The sequence below is a fragment of the Astatotilapia calliptera genome, chromosome 3 (genome assembly GCF_964374335.1).
Source record: "Astatotilapia calliptera chromosome 3, fAstCal68.1, whole genome shotgun sequence".
Classification (NCBI taxonomy): domain Eukaryota; kingdom Metazoa; phylum Chordata; class Actinopteri; order Cichliformes; family Cichlidae; genus Astatotilapia; species Astatotilapia calliptera.
In genome coordinates, this window is record NC_137424.1 from 51,706,594 (window position 1) to 51,731,337 (window position 24,744).

Below are 24,744 nucleotides of genomic sequence, written 5' to 3' on the forward strand. Positions count from 1 at the left end.
ATTCCCCCCTTTTTCTGCTTCACAGCACCAATAGACTTTGATATAGTCCTTGAATTACACATCCCAGCATCCAGTGTGGCCCCAGATTTCAGTGATGTACTCAGACACATTGTGAGAAATGTCTCCCTAACCCCAGTCATCACTGAGTCTTTAACACTGAAAAACCTGACCTTCACCACATGTAAGGACTTGATGTTAATTTAAACTTTGTAATCAGTCATGTGTAATAGTGTTCATGTGATCCTGTATGCCTTATGAATTGTGTTTTGTGTTGTCTTAAAAAGGGTGCTATCCAAACTCCACTGGAGGACTGCAGTGCCAGTGTGAGGACCAGTTTGCCTGGTCATGTGACAAGTGTGGCCGATACGGTGCATGCAGTAATGTCACCTCCCAAACCTGTGAATGCATCAAAGGGCTTCCTCCTGGTGGAGAGTTCTGTGAACCAATCGAAAGTAAGCTTCTGTCATGGCGAGTTTCTAACTCCTTGCTCTGCAGCACACGCACCGCAAAAGTGCAAATTAACCAACCAAAGATAATGATTAAACTTTGGTTTGTTTGTTTTTGTCTTTTTACAGTATGACAAAAGAACTTTAGCTTTAACTTCTCCGTTCCAGTCCTCTCTTAGGTCTTTCTCTCTATTTTTTGCATATTAAGGTTTTTTTTCTCGTCATAGGAAACAGAGAAATGGTATATTTACCGTAGCAAGATACCCTACGATCCAAACTGCACAGACAAATTTTGTATTTGCTTACATTTGTTGAGCTTACTTTTAAATCTCATGACACCTGAAAAAGGTTACTCTATTGATTCTCACTTTCCTTGAGCAGTTCTGCTAAATGCATAGTGTTGACTCCAACTTTATTAATTTCCACCATGACCACATAGTCATGATGAGAAGGGCAAAAGGGTTGTTTTGAAGGTGTACACAGGACTGTGGGATGGCATTACTTTCTTATTAGGCAAGTATCTCCAAGCTGTCCACTAAAAGCAAAACCAGACTGCAGACAACAAAGAGTTAAATAATAGTGCAATTAATTGATCTTGCACAAATTTTATTTAATAAACTCCGTGCCCAAGCTTCATTACTGATTGTTCCCATCCAATTATAATTATAGGTCTGAGATTATTTCAAAACATTAAGACATGAGTGTATTTTTTTTTATTCAAAAAGTGAGCTGGTTCCATGGTTTCCCCGAGGAGGAGTCTGAAAACTGAAGGCTCTGCCTCCTATTCTACTTTTAAATATCTTGCACTCTGCAGTAATATCACCTCACAAACCTGTAGGTACATAAAAGGGCTTCTTCTCACTGGAGAGCTCTTTTTTTTTTTTTTTTTTGCTTGTTTCACTAAAGAATAATAAAACCACTCCCAGATTTCATAAAACATAGAGAAAAGTAACAATTTCTTTAAAAAAAACTTGTTTATTGCTATCACAATACCAGCCTTTTCAGAATTCATTGAGTTTTTCAGAATGACTTTTTTGATCCAGTTTTGAGATCCCTTCCCAGACGCCTTAACGCCCACTCACATCCTGGGCCATCTGATCTCAGGAATTCGCATGATAAGGTGGGGCCAGGTTTCACAATGAACTCACCCGAAACTCTGGCTGATTGGGACCCACACCCAGTTTCACACCTTGGCTCAGGCGATTAGAGGATCATCAGGGGGTCCTTTTGTCCCTCTGTGGGGGGTCACTCCCACTAGGTTTATATCTGGGACTCTCCACCATTTGACCTTAGAACTGAAGAAGCTTCTCGGATGAGAGGTGAAACGTCTTCAAGCAACTTAAAGAAGTCCAGACGCTTTTCTTTGCAAACTCATTTGACTACGATGACCTGGATGACTGAGAACCTTCACAGACCTAAAACTATATAATAATTTCATAAGCTTAAATCAGAGGTATAACATGGGCTAAGACAGTGTAATAATCTCACATAATACAATCAGGTTTCTATGATATCTACTTTGGTATTTATTTTTCTGTTTTACTAAATTTTTTACCAACATATTTTCACTTTGTGTGCTCCCTGGGGAGTGTTTTTCCATAAATTTCTCATCCCCCCCTGAGGCAGTCTTACTCGCCTGATTTTGCATTTTGACAATAATTGGTGCCACAGACAATGTGCCTGTTTCACACTCACTCACATGAGCACACACAACGTTATTCACTTTTATTTCACTTTCCCTGACGTCCCAGACGATGGCCGCACAGAGTCCCGGACCTCACAATCCCGGCTCGTGGCTTTCTCTGAAAGACTTCTAGTCATCCGTGACGACAGCCAGGTGGTGTCCCGGACACCGGGCTTCACGGTCGCGGCTTTACCTTACAAAGCAACAAACACTTCTTTCGTTGGCTCTCCCAGAGAGACGTACAGTAGTTCCAAACTACTCTGCATATACGGAACACGGTTTACAGGGCTGTCCCCTTTGTACTTACGTGAAGTTGTTACCGCGTGGTCTCAGTCTTGAATCCATACATCCGTGCCCGCTGGGGGGAAGGCAGATGCTATTCAACCGGCCTGGCAGAAAATCTTGTGCCCTAGGTCTTTTGATAAGTATTCCTGGCTGACGTGAGACTTCAGCCCATCGTTCTCCTCCCCGATGAACTAGAATCCGGCTCGAAGGACCAATTTAATGTCACAGTTTTACCCCTGATACTGCTGGATAAAAAGAAACTCACCCAGGAACGAGGTCACACAGAGCTCAAATTTTCACTCACCGCAAGGGAAGCCGTTGTCTCCAAACCACTTCAACTTGCTTCCCTCTGCAAGCTGCTTTTATTGTTTATATTCATGAATATTCATGAAGCTTGTTGCTATGTTAGCTAAGACACAATATATGGTTACAAAGCATGTTGTGCAAGCGTTGTCATACGATGTGAATGCAGCCTCCCATGATGTTGTCGTTATCTTGTGACGCCAGGTGGCTTCCTTTATTGAGTGCAGTCTGTTCTTCTCAAGGCTGCTTGTTCCCTTTATGAAGTTCATGCACGTGCTCATATGCGTAGGTTACATAGGGAGCAAGCCAAGCCATTTTAGCTTTTGAAATGGTAACCTATAACATTTTAACTCTAATATAAACCTGTTGTTAGAAATAAGGGTGTATTTGTGTTCTTGTTTCCTTTTTTTTTTGTCTATTTCTGGTTTTCATCTTTGCTGTTATTCATTTTTGTCATTCACTAGAAAATGAAAATTTTAAAACCATAATTTTCCTCCACAGATGTTTCTTCATGTCCAACAACAACTCCTGGTATGAGAACATTCTTCTTGCTTCTTTAAAGTATTTTTTTGCAGTAAACGTCATTAACAAATGTGTAGTCACTGTACTTATTAACCTAAAATCTGTCAACAATTCTATTTGTGTTAATCATTTATCTATTCAAATATAAATTTAAGCTACCTTTACTGACCAAAGCTTATATGGGGATAATATGTAACCACAACACTTGAAGTGCTCTGCTGCATGTCCTTAAAGCAAACACCTGATATTCAAAACACAATACATAAGTTGCAACAGACATAATATGTAATGTTGCACGGATGATGTACATTAGATTTTGTGGCTGCATTGGAAAATATGATTTTGAAAGATAAAAAAATATGCTAAAATCTAAATTGCTGCTGTTTCCATAGTTATAACACCATCAACCCCACCCTTTACTACAGCAACAACCGGTAAGGCCTTTGAAATGTAACATGAAGAATAAATGTCCTTGTGTGAGCTCCAGATTATCAGTTGCACTGTAAAATCTAAAACATGAATGACTTTTGTTGTACCAACACAGCTATTTATTTGGCTGCATTAGAAAAGTATACTGAAATCTGAACTACTGCTTTTTTCTGTTTTCACAGTCACAACAACAGAAACAACAATTCCTACTTCACCATATGGTATGACGTATCAAATGAAAAGTATAAATGTCTTTGAGCTCTTGATCATCACTTGCACTTTAAAATGTAAAAAACTGCATCACCGCTGTTGTAACTACACCGCTATTTAACCGTCCGGTTTTGTGCACCCCATCCCCTTACTTTAGTGTCCCCGGTCAGAACTGACCGGTCAGTGTTAACAGTAATTAACATAACAAACATTTTTCACCACCAAATTCAGTTCAGTGGGCCGTCAGTGGGTCTTTCATTTGGTCATTCAGTGGGCCATTCAGGGGCTCACAGGCCAAAAATCTGTGCAAAAATGTGGATTCATTGTCATTTGTATTTGTCTGTTTAAGGGAAACCACATTCCTGAAATATCTGATTAACACTGCAACTTGAAGTTTTCTTAGTTCTTTCCAAGTCTTGTAATTCTAACAGAGTCCCATCCTTCAACTCTCTAAATACTGTATGAATGTTCTGTTGTTTTCACAAACTAGTCCTAGTTAATGTCTTTCTGAGTCAGGAGCAAATCCTTTGGAATTCTTATAGTGTTTTTATGGTGAGGCTCTTTTGACTGTCACTACTACATCTTTCAGTTCTGCTATACCTGGGTATCTATGACCTTAAATATTCTCCATGTTCTGTCCCCTTTATATCTTCTCTGTCTTTTTTTTTTTTTTTTTTTTAGCTGTGCCTATCTTTTTAACAAGGTCTGGATCAACTCGATGTTATTGTTTTAGCGTGTCTGAAGTGTCTTTCCCTTAGCAAAATAGTGAGGATTTTGGTCATCTGGGAGGCACTCTCAAATGACCTGTAGAGCTGCTGCACCAAGTTCTGAAATCGACTGCAGCAGGACTATATTATTATTAGTTGTAGTAGTAGTGTTAATTAGTGCTGCAACTGATCAAAAATGTCACGGTTCGGATTGGATCACGGTTTTAAGTCACGGATTGGATCAATTTTCGCATCAGTAAAAACAAAAAAATTAAAAAAATTAACATTTACTTATTGAAGACTTTTTTGCCTGTTCAAAACATTCAACTCAAGACTCATTCCATGCAATTATTTAAAAAAAGCAATTATGGTTCAATATAGGACAGTATAAGGCTTTGTATCTACCACTCAATTCAATTCAATTTTATTTATAAATCGCCAAATCACAACAACAGTCGCCTCAAGGCACTTTATATTGTAAGGTAGACCCTACAATAATACACACTGCTCATTATATTGCACTCCGCTGTGATATAATGAGCAGTCACGGTCACGTAGCTTTCCGTTGCTACACCCATTTGTAGTAGTTAGGGCAATAGAAGATGCCTGGGACAGTTCAGCCACAACTTAAATCTCTTCCTGCTCATACATGCTTGAAACGATCTTGCCACTAAAGTGGACGCAAACAGGATATCATAGCGTGGCTCAAGCAGGTTCATCATAGTTTAAACCCCTTGTTTTGCACAATGAAATATGGCCTCCCGTCTGCAGCTAAACACCCCAATAGCTTTTGTAATAGCTTTTGCCTGGTCGAATGGGCAGCAAAGGGCTGCTTAAATACCGCAAACTCCTCTGCTCCTCCACTTAGACCGCTAGCGCTGGCCATATCTATCACTTGGCAGACCCACCACGCCCACCATACACGTACTTTTTTTCTTCTTTTTCGAATCTTCGGATCACGTGCGTGCCGAACTGTAGAGTGGGATCGGTTCGGATTACGGATCAACCGTGATCTGTTGCACCACTAGTATTAATGTTAAGCAATTATCTTCAAGCTGTTCACTGAAAGCAATTCCAGGGTGCAGCAGACAGAAAAAAGATCATAGTTTCACCAGCCAACTTTGGAGTTATTCTTACAAAATATTTATTGATATCTTCAAGAAAACTTTTTCACATTTTCATTTTATGTTTGACTTGGGTCATCAATATATACGTCATCCCAATTTTGATTTATTTATATGTCTTCAATGCCGTAATTCTTTCTTGTGTTCTTAGCCTTACTATTTTTAAGGTGGTTCACTCACACTAAATGAACACTTAACATCTGAATCATGTATAATCCAAAAAATAGGGAGATGATAACTTCAATAAGTCAAAAGAAATCCACTTGTTATTGAAAAATGAGCATTCGGAAAATCAATTTTGTCAATAAGGATAGTACTGTCTTTGGTAATCTGACTAGGTTTACTAGGTCACTTGAAACCGATGATTTAATGTTTTTAAATAATTTCCAATTTCAACAAGATTTATATAAATGCTTCTACTATTTAAATGCAATATGCAAATACTATTACATTTCTTATTGAATAACATTTAGAATATAATTCATCATTATAATAAACATTTGCATCAAAATCAATGTTGTTTTCAAAATTTAATAATTTATGTTTGATTGGATCAGCTGCAGCTGCCCAGCCAAGAAAACTCATGTATTTAAGCTGATGCCAGAGGAGGTTTGGACCTCAGTAGTTAGTGAGTTAGTGAGCTCGTTAGAAAGATCCATCCTTTCATAAATGTTTGAAATAGGTGGACTGCATGGCTAGATACTGTTTTTACACCTGTGAAAATGGAGCTGAAAAAAATCTAAATTAAAAAATTAAGAGGTGTGGCCCTTTACTTCCCTACTACTTCTGGTCTTGCATGTCTCAATAGAAGCAAAAACATACATGTTAGATAAATGTTGTGCTTGTTCATAAACAATTTATGTAAATGTTGTTTCTCATAATTGTGAAAGAGTTTTGTGATGATTTTCTTCTTGTCTCCTCTACAGAGCCAGTGGAGTTTAATATAGACTTGAACTTGCTCTTCCCAATATCCAGTCTGCCCCCAAATTTCATTGATCTGTTTAGAGGCTATGTGGAAAATGTGTCCTTCCCCCAAAACATCACTGAGTCTTTAATACTAGAAGACTTGAACTTCACCACATGTAAGAATTTTGTGCTCAGTCACATTTAAATGTGTTCATACTCTGGTGCATGATTTGTGAGCTGTGTTTGGTGATTGTCTTAAATGTGTTTATCAGGGTGCTATCCAAACTCCACTGGAGGACAGCAGTGTCAATGTGAGGACCAGTTTGCCTGGTCATGTGACAAGTGTGGCCAATACGGTGCATGCAGTAATGTCACCTCCCAAACCTGTGAATGCATCAAAGGGCTTCCTCCTGGTGGAGAGTTCTGTGAACCAATCGCAAGTAAGCCTCTGTCACGGCCAGTTTCTAACTCCTTGCTCTGCAGCACACGCACCGCACAAGTGCAAATTAACCAACCAAAAATAATGATTAAACTTTGGTTTGTTTGTTTTTGTCTTTTTACAGTATGACAAAAGGACTTTAGCTTTAACTTCTCCGTTCCAGTCCTCTCTTTGGTCTTTCTCTCTATTTTTTGCATATTAAGGTTTTTTTTCTCGTCATAGGAAACAGAGAAATGGTATATTTACCGTAGCAAGATACCCTACGATCCAAACTGCACAGACAAATTTTGTATTTGCTTACATTTGTTGAGCTTACTTTTAAATCTCATGACACCTGAAAAAAGTTACTCTATTGATTCTCACTTTCCTTGAGCAGTACTGCTAAATGCCTAGTGTTGACTCCAACTTTATTAATTTCCACCATGACCACATAGCCATGATGAGAAGGGCAAAAGGGTTGTTTTGAGGGTGTACACAGGACTGTGGGATGGCATTACTTTCTTATTAGGCAAGTATCTCCAAGCTGTCCACTAAAAGCAAAACCAGACTGCAGACAACAAAGAGTTAAATAATAGTGCAATTAATTGATCTTGCACAAATTTTATTTAATAAACTCTGTGCCCAAGCTTCATTACTGATTGTTCCCATCCAATTGTAATTATAGGTCTGAGGTTATTTCAGAACATTAAGACATGAGTGTCTTAATAGCTGGCTGGCTGGCTGGCTGGCTGGCTGGCTGGCTGAACACACAGCAAGATGAGAGTAGATAAGGGAGATCGCAACACAGACAGATGAAAACACAGGGCTTAAATACACAGAGGGAGCAATCAGGGAATGGGAAACAGGAGGGAAACACAGCTGCGGCAAATCAGGGCTAACGAGACAAGGGAAGCAGACATGGACCTTCAAAGTAAAACAGGAAACATAACACAGAGACGCACGGGGATCACAGATCACAAACCAGAACACTAAAACTCTAACAAAACCCACACAAAGAACCTAAACTAAGAATAATCCTTTAACCCATAAGGAAAAGCTAGAATATAATGAAATAAACAAAATCAAATTCATTATATTCTAGCTTTTCCTTAAACAAAATCAAAGAACCAAAACCACAAACCACTGGATCGATGACCCAGGCACTCTAACAAATAGTTGAACCTGAGGAGCCTGGCAGGTTGAGTCCTGCCATCCACAGCTGTTAATGGAAGCTCCAACCTAGATCCATACATTTGTTTATATAACTGTGTCAGTTTTAGTTGCCTGGAAAGGAGTTACACCAATACAGATCTACATATTAAATGATGTTGTTTACATTAAATCATCCAATGTCGAGGCACAACCTATCATTCTCTCAACCCTCCCAGTCTAAACTCTAAAATCACTTTAATACATTTTCTATTTTATTCTTAACATAGAAATCAATTCACATTTCCTTCCTTCTAAGGGAGAGTTCTGTAAACTAATCACAAGTAAGCACTGAAATCTTCCAGCTGTTGCAAAAGATAAGTGCTTTCACCAAAAACATTAATAAATGTGTCTGACCAGCACAACATAGAATTATGGTTACTTAGAATCATTTATTAAACATGTGCTTCAGCGTGAACCTTTTGTTGTTAGAAATGAGGGCGTGTTCTTTTTTCTTTTGTCTGTCTTTCATTTGTTTTTTTCTTCTTTGCCATTAATCATTTTTATCATTCACTAGAAAATGAACATTTTAAAGTCATAATTTTCCTCCATAGATGTTGCTTCATGTCCAACAACAACTCCTGGTATGTGAACATCCTTCTTGCTTCTTTGTTCATTCTTTAAAGTATTTTTTCCCCAGTAAATTTCATTACAAAGATGTGTAGTCATTTTACTTACAAACTGTACTTAAACAATCTTTCAACAATTCAATTTGTGTTAATAATTTATATAGCTTCAAATATAAATTTAAGCTACCTTTACTGACCAAAGCTTATACGGGGATAATATGTAACCACAACAATTGAAGTGTTCTGCTGCATGTCCTTAAAGCAAACACCTGATATTCAAAACATAATATATAAGTTGCAACAGACATAATATGTAATGTTGCACGGATGATGTACATTAGATTTTGTGGCTGCATTGGAAAATATGATTTTGAAAGATAAAAAAGTATGCTAAAATCTAAATTGCTGCTGTTTCCATAGTTATAACTCCATCAACCCCACCCTTTACTACAGCAACAACCGGTATGGCTTTCGAAATGTAACGTGAAGAATAAATGTCCTTGTGTGAGCTCCAGATTATCAGTTGCACTGTAAAATCTAAAACATGAATGACTTTTGTTGTACCAACACAGCTATTTATTTGGCTGCATTAGAAAAGTATACTGAAATCTGAACTACTGCTTTTTTCTGTTTTCACAGTCACAACAACAGAAGCAACAATTCCTACTTCACCATATGGTATGACATATCAAATGAAAAGTATAAATGTCTCTGAGCTCTTGATCATCACTTGCACTTTAAAATGTAAAAAACTGCATCACCGTCGTTGTAACTACACCGCTATTTAACCGTCTGGTTTTGTGCACCCCATCCCCTTACTTTAGTGTCCCCGGTCAGAACTGACCGGTCAGTGTTAACAGCTCTTAAATTAACATAACAAACATTTTTCACCACCAAATTCAGTTCAGTGGGCCGTCAGTGGGTCTTTCATTTGGTCATTCAGTGGGCCATTCAGGGGCTCACAGGCCAAAAATCTGTGCAAAAATGTGGATTCATTGTCATTTGTATTTGTCTGTTTAAGGGAAACCACATTCCTGAAATATCTGATTAACACTGCAACTTGAAGTTTTCTTAGTTCTTTCCAAGTCTTGTAATTCTAACAGAGTCCCATCCTTCAACTCTCTAAATATGAATGTTCTGTTGTTTTCACAAACTAGTCCTAGTTAATGTCTTTCTGAGTCAGGAGCAAATCCTTTGGAATTCTTATAGTGTTTTTATGGTGAGGCTCTTTTGACTGTCACTACTACATCTTTCAGTTCTGCTATACCTGGGTATCTATGACCTTAAATATTCTCCATGTTCTGTCCCCTTTATATCTTCTCTGTCTTTTTTATTTTTATTTTTTTTTAGCTGTGCCGATCTTTTTAACAAGGTCTGGATCAACTCGATGTTCTTGTAGAGTTGAACTTTTTCAGCTACCTGCTGTGGTTAAAAGAGCTGATCTTTAAGCATTCGAATCAGGTTCTAACCGTGACACTGTCATGATCTCTGTGTAGTGACTGAACAAATTAGATTGCAGATATAAGCAGAAATAAGCTTATTGTTTTAGCGTGTCTGAAGTGTCTCTCCCTTAGCAAAATAGTGAGGATTTTGGTCATCTGGGAGGCACTCTCAAATGACCTGTAGAGCTGCTGCACCAAGTTCTGAAATCGACTGCAGCAGGACTATATTATTATTAGTTGTAGTAGTAGTAGTAGTGTTAATTAGTGCTGCAACTGATCAAAAATGTCACGGTTCGGATTGGATCACGGTTTTAAGTCAGGGATTGGCTCAATTTTCGCATCAGTAAAAACAAAAAAATTAAAAAAATTAACATTTACTTATTGAAGTCTTTTTTGCCTGTTCAAAACATTCAACTCAAGACTCATTCCATGCAATTATTTAAAAAAAGCAATTATGGTTCAATATAGGACAGTATAAGGCTTTGTATCTACCACTCAATTCAATTCAATTTTATTTATAAATCGCCAAATCACAACAACAGTCGCCTCAAGGCACTTTATATTGTAAGGTAGACCCTACAATAATACACACTGCTCATTATATTGCACTCCGCTGTGATATAATGAGCAGTCACGGTCACGTAGCTTTCCGTTGCTACACCCATTTGTAGTAGTTAGGGCAATAGAAGATGCCTGGGACAGTTCAGCCACAACTTAAATCTCTTCCTGCTCATACATGCTTGAAACGATCTTGCCACTAAAGTGGACGCAAACAGGATATCATAGCGTGGCTCAAGCAGGTTCATCATAGTTTAAACCCCTTGTTTTGCACAATGAAATATGGCCTCCCGTCTGCAGCTAAACACCCCAATAGCTTTTGTAATAGCTTTTGCCTGGTCGAATGGGCAGCAAAGGGCTGCTTAAATACCGCAAACTCCTCTGCTCCTCCACTTAGACCGCTAGCGCTGGCCATATCTATCACTTGGCAGACCCACCACACCCACCATACACGTACTTTTTTTCTTCTTTTTCGAATCTTCGGATCACGTGCGTGCCGAACTGTAGAGTGGGATCGGTTCGGATTACGGATCAACCGTGATCTGTTGCACCACTAGTATTAATGTTAAGCAATTATCTTCAAGCTGTTCACTGAAAGCAATTCCAGGGTGCAGCAGACAGAAAAAAGATCATAGTTTTACCAGCCAACTTTGGAGTTATTCTTACAAAATATTTATTGATATCTTCAAGAAAACTTTTTCACATTTTCATTTTATGTTTGACTTGGGTCATCAATATATACGTCATCCCAATTTTGATTTATTTATATGTCTTCAATGCCGTAATTCTTTCTTGTGTTCTTAGCCTTACTATTTTTAAGGTGGTTCACTCACACTAAATGAACACTTAACATCTGAATCATGTATAATCCAAAAAATAGGGAGATGATAACTTCAATAAGTCAAAAGAAATCCACTTGTTATTGAAAAATGAGCATTCGGAAAATCAATTTTGTCAATAAGGATAGTACTGTCTTTGGTAATCTGACTAGGTTTACTAGGTCACTTGAAACCGATGATTTAATGTTTTTAAATAATTTCCAATTTCAACAAGATTTATATAAATGCTTCTACTATTTAAATGCAATATGCAAATACTATTACATTTCTTATTGAATAACATTTAGAATATTATTCATCATTATAATAAACATTTGCATCAAAATCAATGTTGTTTTCAAAATTTAATAATTTATGTTTGATTGGATCAGCTGCAGCTGCCCAGCCAAGAAAACTCATGTATTTAAGCTGATGCCAGAGGAGGTTTGGACCTCAGTAGTTAGTGAGTTAGTGAGCTCGTTAGAAAGATCCATCCTTTCATAAATGTTTGAAATAGGTGGACTGCATGGCTAGATACTGTTTTTACACCTGTGAAAATGGAGCTGAAAAAAAATCTAAATTAAAAAATTAAGAGGTGTGGCCCTTTACTTCCCTACTACTTCTGGTCTTGCATGTCTCAATAGAAGCAAAAACATACATGTTAGATAAATGTTGTGCTTGTTCATAAACAATTTATGTAAATGTTGTTTCTCATAATTGTGAAAGAGTCTTGTGATGATTTTCTTCTTGTCTCCTCTACAGAGCCAGTGGAGTTTTATATAGACTTGAACTTGCTCTTCCCAATATCCAGTCTGCCCTCAAATTTCATTGATCTGTTTAGAGGCTATGTGGAAAATGTGTCCTTCCCCCAAAACATCACTGAGTCTTTAATACTAGAAGACTTGAACTTCACCACATGTAAGAATTTTGTGCTCAGTCACATTTAAATGTGTTCATACTCTGGTGCATGATTTATGAGCTGTGTTTGGTGATTGTCTTAAATGTCTTTATCAGGGTGCTATCCAAACTCCACTGGAGGACTGCAGTGTCAATGTGAGGACCAGTTTGCCTGGTCATGTGAGAAGTGTGGCCAATACGGTGCATGCAGTAATGTCACCTCCCAAACCTGTGAATGCATCCAAGGGCTTCCTCCTGGTGGAGAGTTCTGTGAACCAATTTCAAGTAAGGATTTAGCAAATAATTTTTACGTGACCAGAGTGTGGTTATATACTCACAGAATGTATTCAAATATGTCTTGAATAAATTAATTTGTTTTGGACTAATTTCCTTCTTTTTCCATGGATTTTAATTTATTCTTCACAGCTTTTAATCCATGTCCAACTATTACAACTACATCATCAATACCAACAATTACAAACACAACAACAAACACAACATCGACGACAACACCAACAACAAGCACAACATCGATGACAACACCAACAACAAACACAACATCAGCGACAACACCAACAACAAACACAACATCGACGACAACACCAACAACAAGCACAACATCGATGACAACACCAACAACAAACACAACATCAGCGACAACACCAACAACAAACACAACATCGACGACAACAACAACAACAACAAACACAACATCGACAACAAGCACAATATCAGCAACAACACCAACAACAAACACAACATCGACGACAACAACAACATCAACAACAACATCAGCGAAAACACCAGCAACAAACACATCATCAGCGACAACACCAACAACAAACACAACATCGACAACAAGCTCAATAGCAGCGACAACACAAACAACAAGCACAATAGCACCGCCAATACCAACAGCAAACATAACATCGACGACAACTCCAACATCAACAACAACAACAACATCGACGACAACAACATCGACCACAACAACATCAACGACAAAAACAACTACACTGATAACAAAGACATTTAACATAACTATGGATGTTGAATTCAAGGAAGAATACAATCAGGAAACCAATGAATTTCACAAAACTGTTAAAGAAACTGTAAGTCTTTATTTGCTGTTTTTCTGTGTCATTTAGTTTTCTTGTGTTCTCAATCTACTAACTGTATGGGATATTAATTCTTGTGTTTTGTCATTGTCTCAAACAGATCAGACTTGAAGGAACAAACCAAGGAATAGAAACAAAATTAATTAATTTCCGGTAACTCACAATGTCTTTGTTTTATTAACTTAACTATTCCTAACAAGGTTTTTTTTTTCTTCGTCTTCCACTCCTTTTATAGTATGGTTATTGAAACATTCCACCTGTTTTTGCAAAGTCCTTTCACAAAACTGATATTTTAGTGTTAACTAGTTATGGGGGGATATTATCATCCTAACCCAATGAGATTAGTTAACAACCTCCAAGAACAACTGGTGTGTTGAAGGCACTGAATTCGAAAGCAGGTGACCTGAAAGAAAGGATTATGCCTAAGTTGAAAACCTACACCCTCTGTGGCTGAATTTTAGGACTACATGAAGGGAAAGTCTCCTACATCATTACGTATAATCCCTAGTGTGACAATCACTAAAAACTTACCAGCTGATCTATAGTGGTCCTTGAGTGACCTTTTGAGATACTTGGCTACAATACGCAGAACACTCCATGGAGAGGAAGAGACTAAGATCAAAGCAGACTAGAGAGAAGTCAGCTAGGGGCGATCGTGGCTCAAGAGTTGGGAGTTCGCCTTGTAATCGGAAGGTTGCTGGTTCGAGCCCCGGCTTGGACAGTCTCGGTCGTTGTGTCCTTGGGCAAGACACTTCACCCGTTGCCTACTGGTGGTGGTCAGAGGGCCCGGTGGCGCCAGTGAACGGCAGCCTCGCCTCTGTCAGTGTGCCCCAGGGTGGCTGTGGCTACAATGTAGCTTGCCATCACCAGTGTGTGAATGGGTGGACGACTGGATATGTAAAGCGCTTTGGGGTCCTTAGGGACTAGTAAAGCGCTATATAATACAGGCCATTTAGCTATTGAAATTACAGAAAGGTATGATGACGAAAGAAGTACAACAAGCTTTATATACCTGGGCCCTTAGAAACTGTCATGGTGCATTTTTTTTTATTCCAAAAGCACCCTGAGATAACTTTCTCCAGTGTGAGTAAAGTAGCCCTATGCATCCTGGAGAGCACCTGAAGTTACACAGAGGACTCCCACCTGAAGCGGGCGAGCCTTGGGTGCAGGCGGAGCAACAGGTGGGTGCTTTTGTCAGCTCCGGGGACCTCCGAGAGCCAGCTGGGTCCCACGGACAATGCACTTGTAGTTGGCAGCATGCCACGACTTCCAGTGGAGCTCTTCCTCCAGCTGAGTGAAAGCTGCCTCCCGTCTGCTGAGTCCATTATATGGTCAGGTCATTCTGTCACAGTCTGACTGAGGCAGACTGCATGTATTGTGAAGAAGGACTCAAAAGCAGACCAAAACAGAATGTGCAACGTGACGTGGAATAACAAAAAACGAGCCGTTTATAAAGGCTCAAAATAAACTAAAACTCAAAATGCTGGGTCAAAAGATCCTACTGACACTACTCTTCAGTTGTTAAGATTTCAGATGAGATTTATTATCTGCGAAAGTGTCCCCATTCATTTTAAAATAATTTTTTTATTGAATTTTTCTGAAGTTAGGCACTTCATTTGAAGGCCACAATTTTCACATTTTATTTTCTGTTATTTTTAAATGGAGCCTTACTTTTAATGAGAATGCTGTGGAGGGTGAATGCAAAATGGGTCCCAGCGATAATCAGAGCACTCGGGGCAGCGATTCCTAAACTGAGCAAAAGGGTACAGCTGATCCCAGCAACGACATCTGAGGTCTACATCTAGAAGTGGGCAGTCCTTGGAACATCAAAGATCCTGCAAAGGACCCTCAAGCCTGCAGGCATCTGGCAGAGGACCTGAGCTTGAAGGGTCAAGACTGCCCACAGGGCGAGTCGGAAACTGATCATGTTAAACATTTCATAACCTACAAAAAGCCTTTAAATGAAGTCCTCGGGGTGTTCTTTTGTCACGTCGGCTATGACAGACGTGTGGAGTGGAGAGAGTGTGGACCCAAATGCAGACACTGACAACAAACTTAAACTGAAAACATTCCTTTAACTGGAGCAGAGCGAATAAAAATACAGGAATGCAATGACTAAACTAATATGACCTAAACAGAGAGGAAACTAGAAACAAGTAAAACGAAACTAAACAACTGAAACTCAAACTATGGACCATGGGACCCTTAGACCTGCAGTGAGTAATACACAGACAACCCACCAGCAAACAGTAGAAGATAAAGGGCGTAGATACACAGAGGGATAATGAGGGAATTAGACACAGGAGGAGAGCACAGCTGGGAGTAATCACACATAACGAGACAGGGAGGAAGCAAAACTGAAAACACTAGCATAGGACATGAGACCATCAAAGTAAGAGGAAACACGAGAGAGGCACAGAAATACGAATTTGACAGTGAAACAAGGAGAAACACAGACATGAAAACATAACTTGACTAGATGTGACACAAGGAAGACAGGAGTGGCACAGAGACAGAAACCTAAACATTACAAACTATAAATAACATAAGCAGGAAACAAGAGCGACAATCAAAACCACGAAAAACAACAAAACCAAGAACTAAATAAAAAAACAGAAAACATTGGGTCCCAGACCCAGTACCGTGACATCTTTGGCCCACTGTTGGCCATTGTGGCCCATGAATATCGACCTGTTGATGCAAGATATCTGGCTTCACTAACAAATGGACTGAATGCTTGGTTTGCTTTGGCAGCAAGATGAAGAGTGCTGGCTAAAGGCTGCGCTTTGTTACTGATTCTGTTTATTACCTTCAGCCATGAAGTGTACAATATATTTTATTTAATAAACTAGGAGGAAAGAATAAAAAGATATTAAAGCAGTAAACGTAGGTTACTTTTATGTGATGAAATGTCTTAGTCTATCCTGCCTCATCACAACGAAGACTTCACTGTAAACATTTCCATCTGTTAAGTTGTAAATTAATGTGACTGAGGGAAAACTCAACATGCAGTAAAACTGTCTCTACTACTCATTCTAAAAACATATAATCTGGAAATAGTCTGACATTTAGCCTTTACCCAGTAGAGAAAAAATTAATTGTTAATTATTTGCAATTTACTGTAATTTCTTTTTTTTGTTGTTGCCATAACTAAAGGCATTTGATGTTTTTGTTATTTGAGATGAAACTTGTTTGGCCTGTGTGAGTGAACACATAGCATGTGAGAACTTAAGAGTTGGCAACTCTTTTGTGGTTACATTCTTTTAAAGGAATTCTGTTCTCTGTTGCAGGAGTGGAAGTACCATTGCCCAATATCAAGTCAGTGCTCCCTCTTCTATTACACCAGACTTTCAGACAACAAATTTAAACATATCCAACAACCTGGCAAAATTATACCCTGTAATATTTGAGGGTAAGGTAGTTTTTTTACATTTATGCTTTCAAATGTTGTGAATATTTGTTGGTCCAGATAGTTGTTTAATAATTGTGTGACATTTTTGTCCTTAAAGCCTCGGGTCCCCTGACATTTTCGCCAAATGATGGATTTTATGAGCAAACAGTGACTGTAACATGTGGCCCTCCACCAGTGGATCTCAATTTTGGCAATGTCTCAGCAGCAGAGTGGAGACGTAATACGGTGCTCATATCTGAAGATGAAGAACACAGCATTAATTCAATTAAGGATGGAAAATCAACCTTAACTGTGTCCAGGTTTATTAGCGCTGACGATGGTAAGAAATGGGTTGCTGCATTCAATAGGAATACATTTTAATAGAATTTGTTTAATTAAAATTTAAATTAAAGTTCTGCATCACAGTTTTCTCTTAGTACTCAGGCCAGAGCAACAGCAAAATTCTGATTGGCTGGGTAAAATTCATCTTACAGTGCAACGCAAGCATTGTCAGTGCATCAATCAGTCTGACCCGCTTTTGAAAAGAACAAATTGCAGAGAAAGTTTCACCCAAAAATAATTATAGTGCAGTCTGTCTTAGTGTAGTAAATATACCACTACAATTATTTTATGTATTGAAGAGGTATCCAATGGTTGGGCCTAAGTCTCTCACAGAAATACAGTGCAGAAGAATTCTGCCATGTTACTGAACCACCGCAATAAACTCTGATGAGAGCAAAATGTCTGGTGCGGAAAACTCTGTATACAGTATATATGTTCAGTGCAGATAGATATATAGTGTATAGGTATACATGTCATCCAAAAAATCCACAACACAGATCATACAAAAGAAATATGGTACAAAAGCCAAAAAATGTTTTCCTTTGCTGAGCTGTTACACTTCATGTGAGCAGTATATGCATTTTAACCAGTGATTTAAGGACCACAATAGCATCTAAACAAAGGGACGTGACATTTATAGGTACACTAATATTCTGATATACAGTTTTTCCCAGTTTCTATGGCTCACTTCTCAAATAATAGTTTAGTGATGCAAAAGAGTACCGCCATTGGTTGGGGGCAGACAAACAGTTTCCCCTCTTGGGTTTGCAAGCACATTATAACGGGTGTGCAGTTTATGACAATTTGTGGCCAAACAGAATATTAGGTTGTTTTTTTTTTACTGTACTATTTTATTATTAATGAGCTGATATTCTACTTTTTAGTTCTGTGCAGTCCAGTTTCTTTTCCCTCACAATACATTGTAAAGAGTCCTTTCATTTCAATGCAGAATGTAATATGTTCTGCTTTTAAGCATTTCAGCTATATTTTTACACAATCGCAGTTGGTTATTCCCAGAAAAATTAGGGTTGGATTGCTAAAAAGTAAAGTTTCAGTGTATGAGGGCGGAAAACCAGGAGTATTCCAAAAATGTTATTGTTGTTGTTATTACAAATATTTTATACCTCTTTTGTTGGTTTAATTTGAAATTTTCACTTTTAATTACAGGAGTTTATGAATGTCGGCTGATGCGCACAAATGACAAAGCATTTTTTCGTCAGAAATCTGCAACATCATTCAGTCTGAAAACAAAACCCACAATCACAGTCTCACCAATCAGACAGTATGTGCAATGTTCTGGAGGAAGTGTGGCTCTGAATTGCAGTGTGAGTGCTGGGTATGAGGTTCAGTTTCAGAACATTTCTGCAGCAGGTAAGCCTGACACAAAAACACAAAAATCAACAAAAGGCAAATCTGTTACTGAGAAACATTTTATATTACAGCATTTTTCACAAAAGCATATTTAATGCAATTAATATTATTTTGTAACTTTTCGGTCTTGCTATTGTTCTGCTCTCTAGGATATTTTTAACTTACCTTTATTGTTGTTGTTTAGGCACTGGTACTTCGATTACCTATAATTATCCTACACCTCAAGGTTGTCAAGAAGGGGAAAAGACAGTCATCTGTCAGTTAAAAAACCAAACTGTATTTGCAAATACAATAACACTACAGTTATCCTCACAGAGTGAGTATTACTTAATACATTCAGATATTCACAAGTATGATCATGAACATGCATTCATACATACAAAATGAAAAATACATATTAAAACTGATGATGTATTTGTTCTCTCTCTGCATAGGTGCTTACTGTACAAATGAGACATTTGGCCAAGGAGATATAGGTTACAAAGCTGCAGTGCCCTGTTCACAACCAAATAAGGTGGGAGAAATAACTGCAGTGTGTAAGGAAAATAGGAAATTTGACGATGTTGAATACAACTGCATCCTGTTGCCAGTTCAGGAGCTGCTTGACCAGTCCCAGGTAACCTAGCGCTCTGGTTGTTTCCAACAACAGATAATGAATCATTGATTCAATTAAGGCAACACAATGCAAGTCAAATCAAATTACTTTTATTGTCACATCACAATATACTGGTACACTGGTACAGCACATGCGAGTGAAATTCTTGTGTGCAAGCTTCAAGCAACAGTCTTGTGCAAAATGCAAGAAACAAGAGAATTACAAGAATAGGAATATGAGAATTATAAGAATAAATATATGTACAACTATAATAATGTATGCACATCATTAAGTGTGTGTGTGTGTACATATGTATAAAATATACAGAGGTCAGATGTAGTAATGGTCTGAGCCAAACCCTAATTTGGCAACTGTGATGGAGTTGGTGGGAGGTATTGGCCTGTATTGAACTTATCTTAGATACCATCCTACTCCCCAACACCACCTAAAATGGGTACAGCATGCAACATCACAGAGGAAAGCACTGCCCACAACAGATTCATAGAGTATTATCCAACAGATGTTAAAAGACCTCATCTGCCTCAGAAAATAGAGAAAACTCTGGCCCTTCCTGTAAAGTGCAGTTGTGTTTTTAACCCACTCCACTTTATTGTCAGTGTTTTCTCTGAGGTATTTATGTTGTGGTGGTTTCATGGTCCTCCTAAAGTCCACAGTCAGCCACGAAATAGTAAAATCATATGGTCACTGGACACCTCTGCACATAGTGTGCCAGACACAGCCTGCAAAAGAGACATGGGCTCATCCTCCTGTAGGCCCACAGTCCTGTAGGAGGTACCATTGGGGGTCAGCTGCAATGGGTGTCGCACGTCAAATGGGAGCAGAGGCCCTGGCAGACTGATTCCCGGGTACCAAGACTAGCAAATAATTATGTGTAATAATAATTCTATATCAGTATATTGGCTGTATGTAATGAATGAATATCTGTACTGTTGATGCACAGTGGTCCTGTGTGTGTGGTCCAGTGTTCTCCTTAAAAAGGGAATGAGAAAAATGCATCAGAAGCCTCATATGTGATTTTAAAGCAAGTGCATCACTTATGCTTAAACCTGCAGGAAAACTAGAAGAAAGTAAAATAAGTAGAATATATAAAATTATTAAGTGGAGTTAACATGTAACATTGTTCTTTCCTCTGTTCAAATCTCACAGTTCTTGACTGCCGCTACATTGCCAGTATTTTTGGAACAGCTCAAGAACGTCACTGTCAATTTTACTGAAGAAGTGATTACATCTCCTGCCAACGTTAAAGCTATTGTGAGAATACTCAGCAATGTCGCCAACAAATCTTCATCCCTCGATATCTCAATTAGCAGAGATTCAATGGAGGTATGTTGATTAGATTGCAGACGTTTTCACATTCTGAACAGTTAATGTTTTTAATCTAAAATCATTCTTTTCTCTTTACTATAGAATGTCTTGATAACAGCAGGGTTTCTCACCATCAATGGAACAAAGAAAACATGGAACATTCTCAATAACAATGACAACAAAAGGATCTCAAACAACACTGATGTTAAAAGTGTTAGCTCATCATTTTTGGACTCCCTTGAAAAAATAACATCTCGTCTTGTCAATGCAACTTTTGAGATTATGACAGGCTTTATTCAGTTAAACAGAACTACATTCACAGACACTTTCAATGCTGAATTTAATTCTTCAGTGACAATACAAATACCAGAGTCTAATGGAGATAACAAAACAATCACTATGATAGTATTTAACTCCTTAGATAACGTACTACCTGCAAGAGATGAGGCCAATTCATCGCTCAAGTCCATAAATGGCAGGGTTGTACTTGTTCAGTCCACTGGCCAAATCAATAATATCTCTTTCACATATGACATTTTAAATGATACACTGGAAAACCCTGAATGTGTCTTCTGGAACTTCAGCCTCTTTGATGGTCTGGGAGGATGGGACGGCAAGGGCTGCGAGTTAGTGTTAAACATAAATGAAACAGAAACTGTCACCTGCAACTGCAACCACCTGACCTCATTCTCCATCCTCATGTCACCGAACAGTCCGAAGAAACTCTATTTGGACATTATAACCTACATTGGAGTTGGCATTTCAATGGGATCCTTGGTCATATGTCTCATCATTGAAGGCCTCATTTGGAGAAAAATAAGAAAGAATGAAACCTCTTACTTGCGTCATGTTGCCATTGTTAACATCGCCGTTTCCCTCCTGATTGCAAACATTTGGTTTATAATTGGAGCGGCCATTTCAGATGAAAAAGTTAAAAACCCCCCAGCATGCACTGCAGCTACCTTTTTTATCCATTTTTTCTACCTAGCCCTGTTCTTCTGGATGCTGGCCTCAGCTATGCTGCTGCTCTACCGTACAACTAATGTTTTTGGTGGGGGTTTGTCTAAAGCATCTATGCTGGCCATTGGATTTTTTCTAGGCTACGGAGCTCCTCTCATCATTGCAACAGTAACTATAGCTGCAACTGCACCTGACAACGGATACATTCGAGAGGATACCATATGCTGGCTCAACTGGGAAAAGTCCAAAGCTCTGCTGGCATTTGTGATTCCTGCACTTTTAATAGTGGTGACAAACCTCATTATCCTGGTTGTGGTTTTGTACAAAATCATAAGGAGAAGGGTTGGAACAACTGCTGCACAAGCAGAGGAAAAGCACGTCTTAGTGGTTATTGCCAAGAGCTTGGCTGTGCTCACACCATTTTTTGGCATAACTTGGGGTTTGGGAATTGGAATTCTGGCTGATTCAACAAATGAAGGAATCCATATTGCATTTGCATTCTTCAATTCACTACAGGTACAAATTCATTTTTTCCCCTATCTGTATACCATGATAGTAGCATCTTTAATCACTAAATCCTTGATAACTCATGTTACTCTGTTTTTTAAAAAGGGCTTCTTTATTTTGGTGTTTGGAACACTGCTGGACGGTAAGGTACGTACAGCTCAATTTTAAGAACAGAAATATAAATTCTAATAATACTGCACTAAAATCCACTTCCACTTTCAGTGCCATGTCATGGTTTCTCTGTAAGCCCGTTTAAATGGCTACTCAGACTTGAGGATAGAAGTAGACAAGTAGTAGACGGGACCATTTAATAAATAACAGTTATGTGCATATGCTCATATTCCACACAAGAACACACACAAAAAAATATGATGAACATCACCATAGAGCAAAAACAATACAAGATAGTTGGCTTGGCAATAAGAACAAATTTATCAAATTTCTGTGACTTCTATTTTAGTGTTCTAACATTTGACATTTCATTTATCAGGTGCGGTCAGCAATGGCATCATGGTCACAACCGTCCAGAAGTAGGACAGGGGTAAGAACAAGTTTCCCTGTCATGGGCTTCATGTTCCTTTTTTCTTTCCTTTCTTGTTAATCACAGCTAATTTGCTTTTTGTTAATATTGTTTGATTTGCTTTTTGTTTTGTTTTTTTAGAGCACAAGTGCTGGAAACTCAACATCAAGTCGACTTCGATTTTTAAGGAACTGGAGACGTGGAAGACGTGGAAGAGGTAAAGAACCATCAAGGAAACCATCAACTTAATTTCTCTGTAAAAATGAAGTGAAAGCTGTGTGTTTTTAGGTGTGCTTGTACTTTGATCAGGCAGTCCAACATGGAAAATAATAATTGGATGTGTTTTGCATCAACACATACAAAATGTCATTTAAAAAAATGTTATTTATACAATTATTTAATCTGCCAACAAAACTACAGATTCCTGGTGTCGTACTGTATCTACTGTTCTATTTTTTATTTTTTTTGAATACACAACACAGAATAACTTCACTTTTTTTTTTTTAGATGGCTACCAGACGACATCCAGTGCATCCAGTGATTTCCATTCTGCTAGCAACACATAATGTGTGCAGAAAACTGTGGTTATTCAGATAACCAACAAGTCGGCTCCCCCCCCCCCCCCCCTCCCCTCTTTTTTGCCATATTTACAATAAGATAATCTGTGATGGTTTTATTTATATATTAAATAATATTGAATCCTACAAGAATCTGGCTTGATTTTGAAGAAAATTTAATTAAGAGAAACGTATGTGATTGCTACAATATTTTTGAATGGCATAATAAATGTTGGAATTGTAATTATAACTTGTTATTTATCTTTGATTTTGATTTGAATGCATGATTATCACATGTCACAGAGTACATATTTGCAATTAGTAATACATTTTTATTCATCTGTTTTAGAGGAAGAGTTAAGTTTACTTATTCTAAAGAGTGAGTATATCCATGTACAATAAAATGCTTAAGTTTCCAGAAGGTTCTCAATTATATATATATATATATATATATGTATATATATATATATATATATATATATATATATATATATATATACACGTGTGTGTGTGTGTGTGTACATATATATGAAATAAAGAATATACAGAGGTTAGCAATTGGATATTGTGCAAAAGAAATGGCATTTATGTACACTATGGAGTGTAGAACCTGTGACTCTGTGTCTGAGGCAAAATTTCCAAGATTTTAATCGAATCGAATCTAGAAATCAGTGACGATACCCAGCCCTAATGGCCTTACAAACCCAATAGTGAGATCTTAAGAGATCCGCAGCCTACGGCTTTTCAATGGGGTGTCACAGGGTCTCCAGGAAAAAAAAATGTAAATGTAAAATAATAAAATAAATATTCTTCTGTAGCAATAACAAAGTATAACATAAATTATTCTGTAGCAATTACACAAGAATATCCAGTAATGTCCTGCCTACAATTAAACACATTCACTTTAAATCAGGGCATCTGCTGTGGCAAATGGGTGCAAGCCTTTGACCACAAACTTAGTCACTGCTCGGTGACATTCGTCTATCCTGGCCTGAAAGGAGATGCTGACGGTAGACTGCAGCGAGAACTGCCAGCATCTGAGACTCTGTCTGTCTCTCTCATCATGGTCACCTAAATGCACAGTAATGGCAGGTTTTGTAATAAGGCATATCGTGCTAACATAATATGCACTGTTAGTTGATTACCGTATTTCCCGGACTACAAAGCGCACCTGAATATTAGCCGCACAAGCTAAAATCACGGTAAAATCCTGTTTTGTACATACATTAGCCGCACCTGACTAAAAGCCGCAGGTGTTTCAATGTTGACTTATCATATGTAAGAGAATATGCACATAGGGAATTGTCAGGAAAGAGATGGCTGTTTGGAGACACACCCCTTTTATTAATATTTTGAAAAACAAGTTATGGGTACATATTTGCATAACTTTTTAGGTATATGTACAAGTAGCGGTAATTACAAGTACGAAACATGTACTGTGCTTCATAAATGAGTAACAAATGTAGTACATAACAATAACCTACAGCACACCAGAAAAATAGATTCAGACTACCTTTTAGGCTCAGGTGC

The 24,744-nt window shown here is 38.1% G+C and overlaps 1 protein-coding gene across 1 annotated transcript; it reads left to right on the plus strand.

The window, feature by feature from the left end:
• LOC145423355 (adhesion G protein-coupled receptor F5-like) lies at nt 1-23,464 on the plus strand (the record flags this gene model as incomplete). The annotated part of the gene is made up of 25 exons (XM_080295698.1): nt 1-181; nt 285-452; nt 3,220-3,249; nt 3,633-3,674; nt 3,852-3,890; nt 6,637-6,792; nt 6,889-7,056; nt 8,798-8,827; nt 9,233-9,274; nt 9,452-9,490; nt 12,393-12,548; nt 12,645-12,812; nt 12,954-13,639; nt 13,746-13,798; nt 16,936-17,057; nt 17,155-17,376; nt 18,546-18,749; nt 18,934-19,065; nt 19,184-19,365; nt 20,512-20,688; nt 20,773-22,146; nt 22,243-22,284; nt 22,628-22,678; nt 22,799-22,874; nt 23,165-23,464. Coding segments are annotated over 25 exons (4,599 nt in total), but the record flags the coding sequence as incomplete, so codon positions are not given.
• Nucleotides 23,465-24,744: the final 1,280 nt, after the last annotated feature.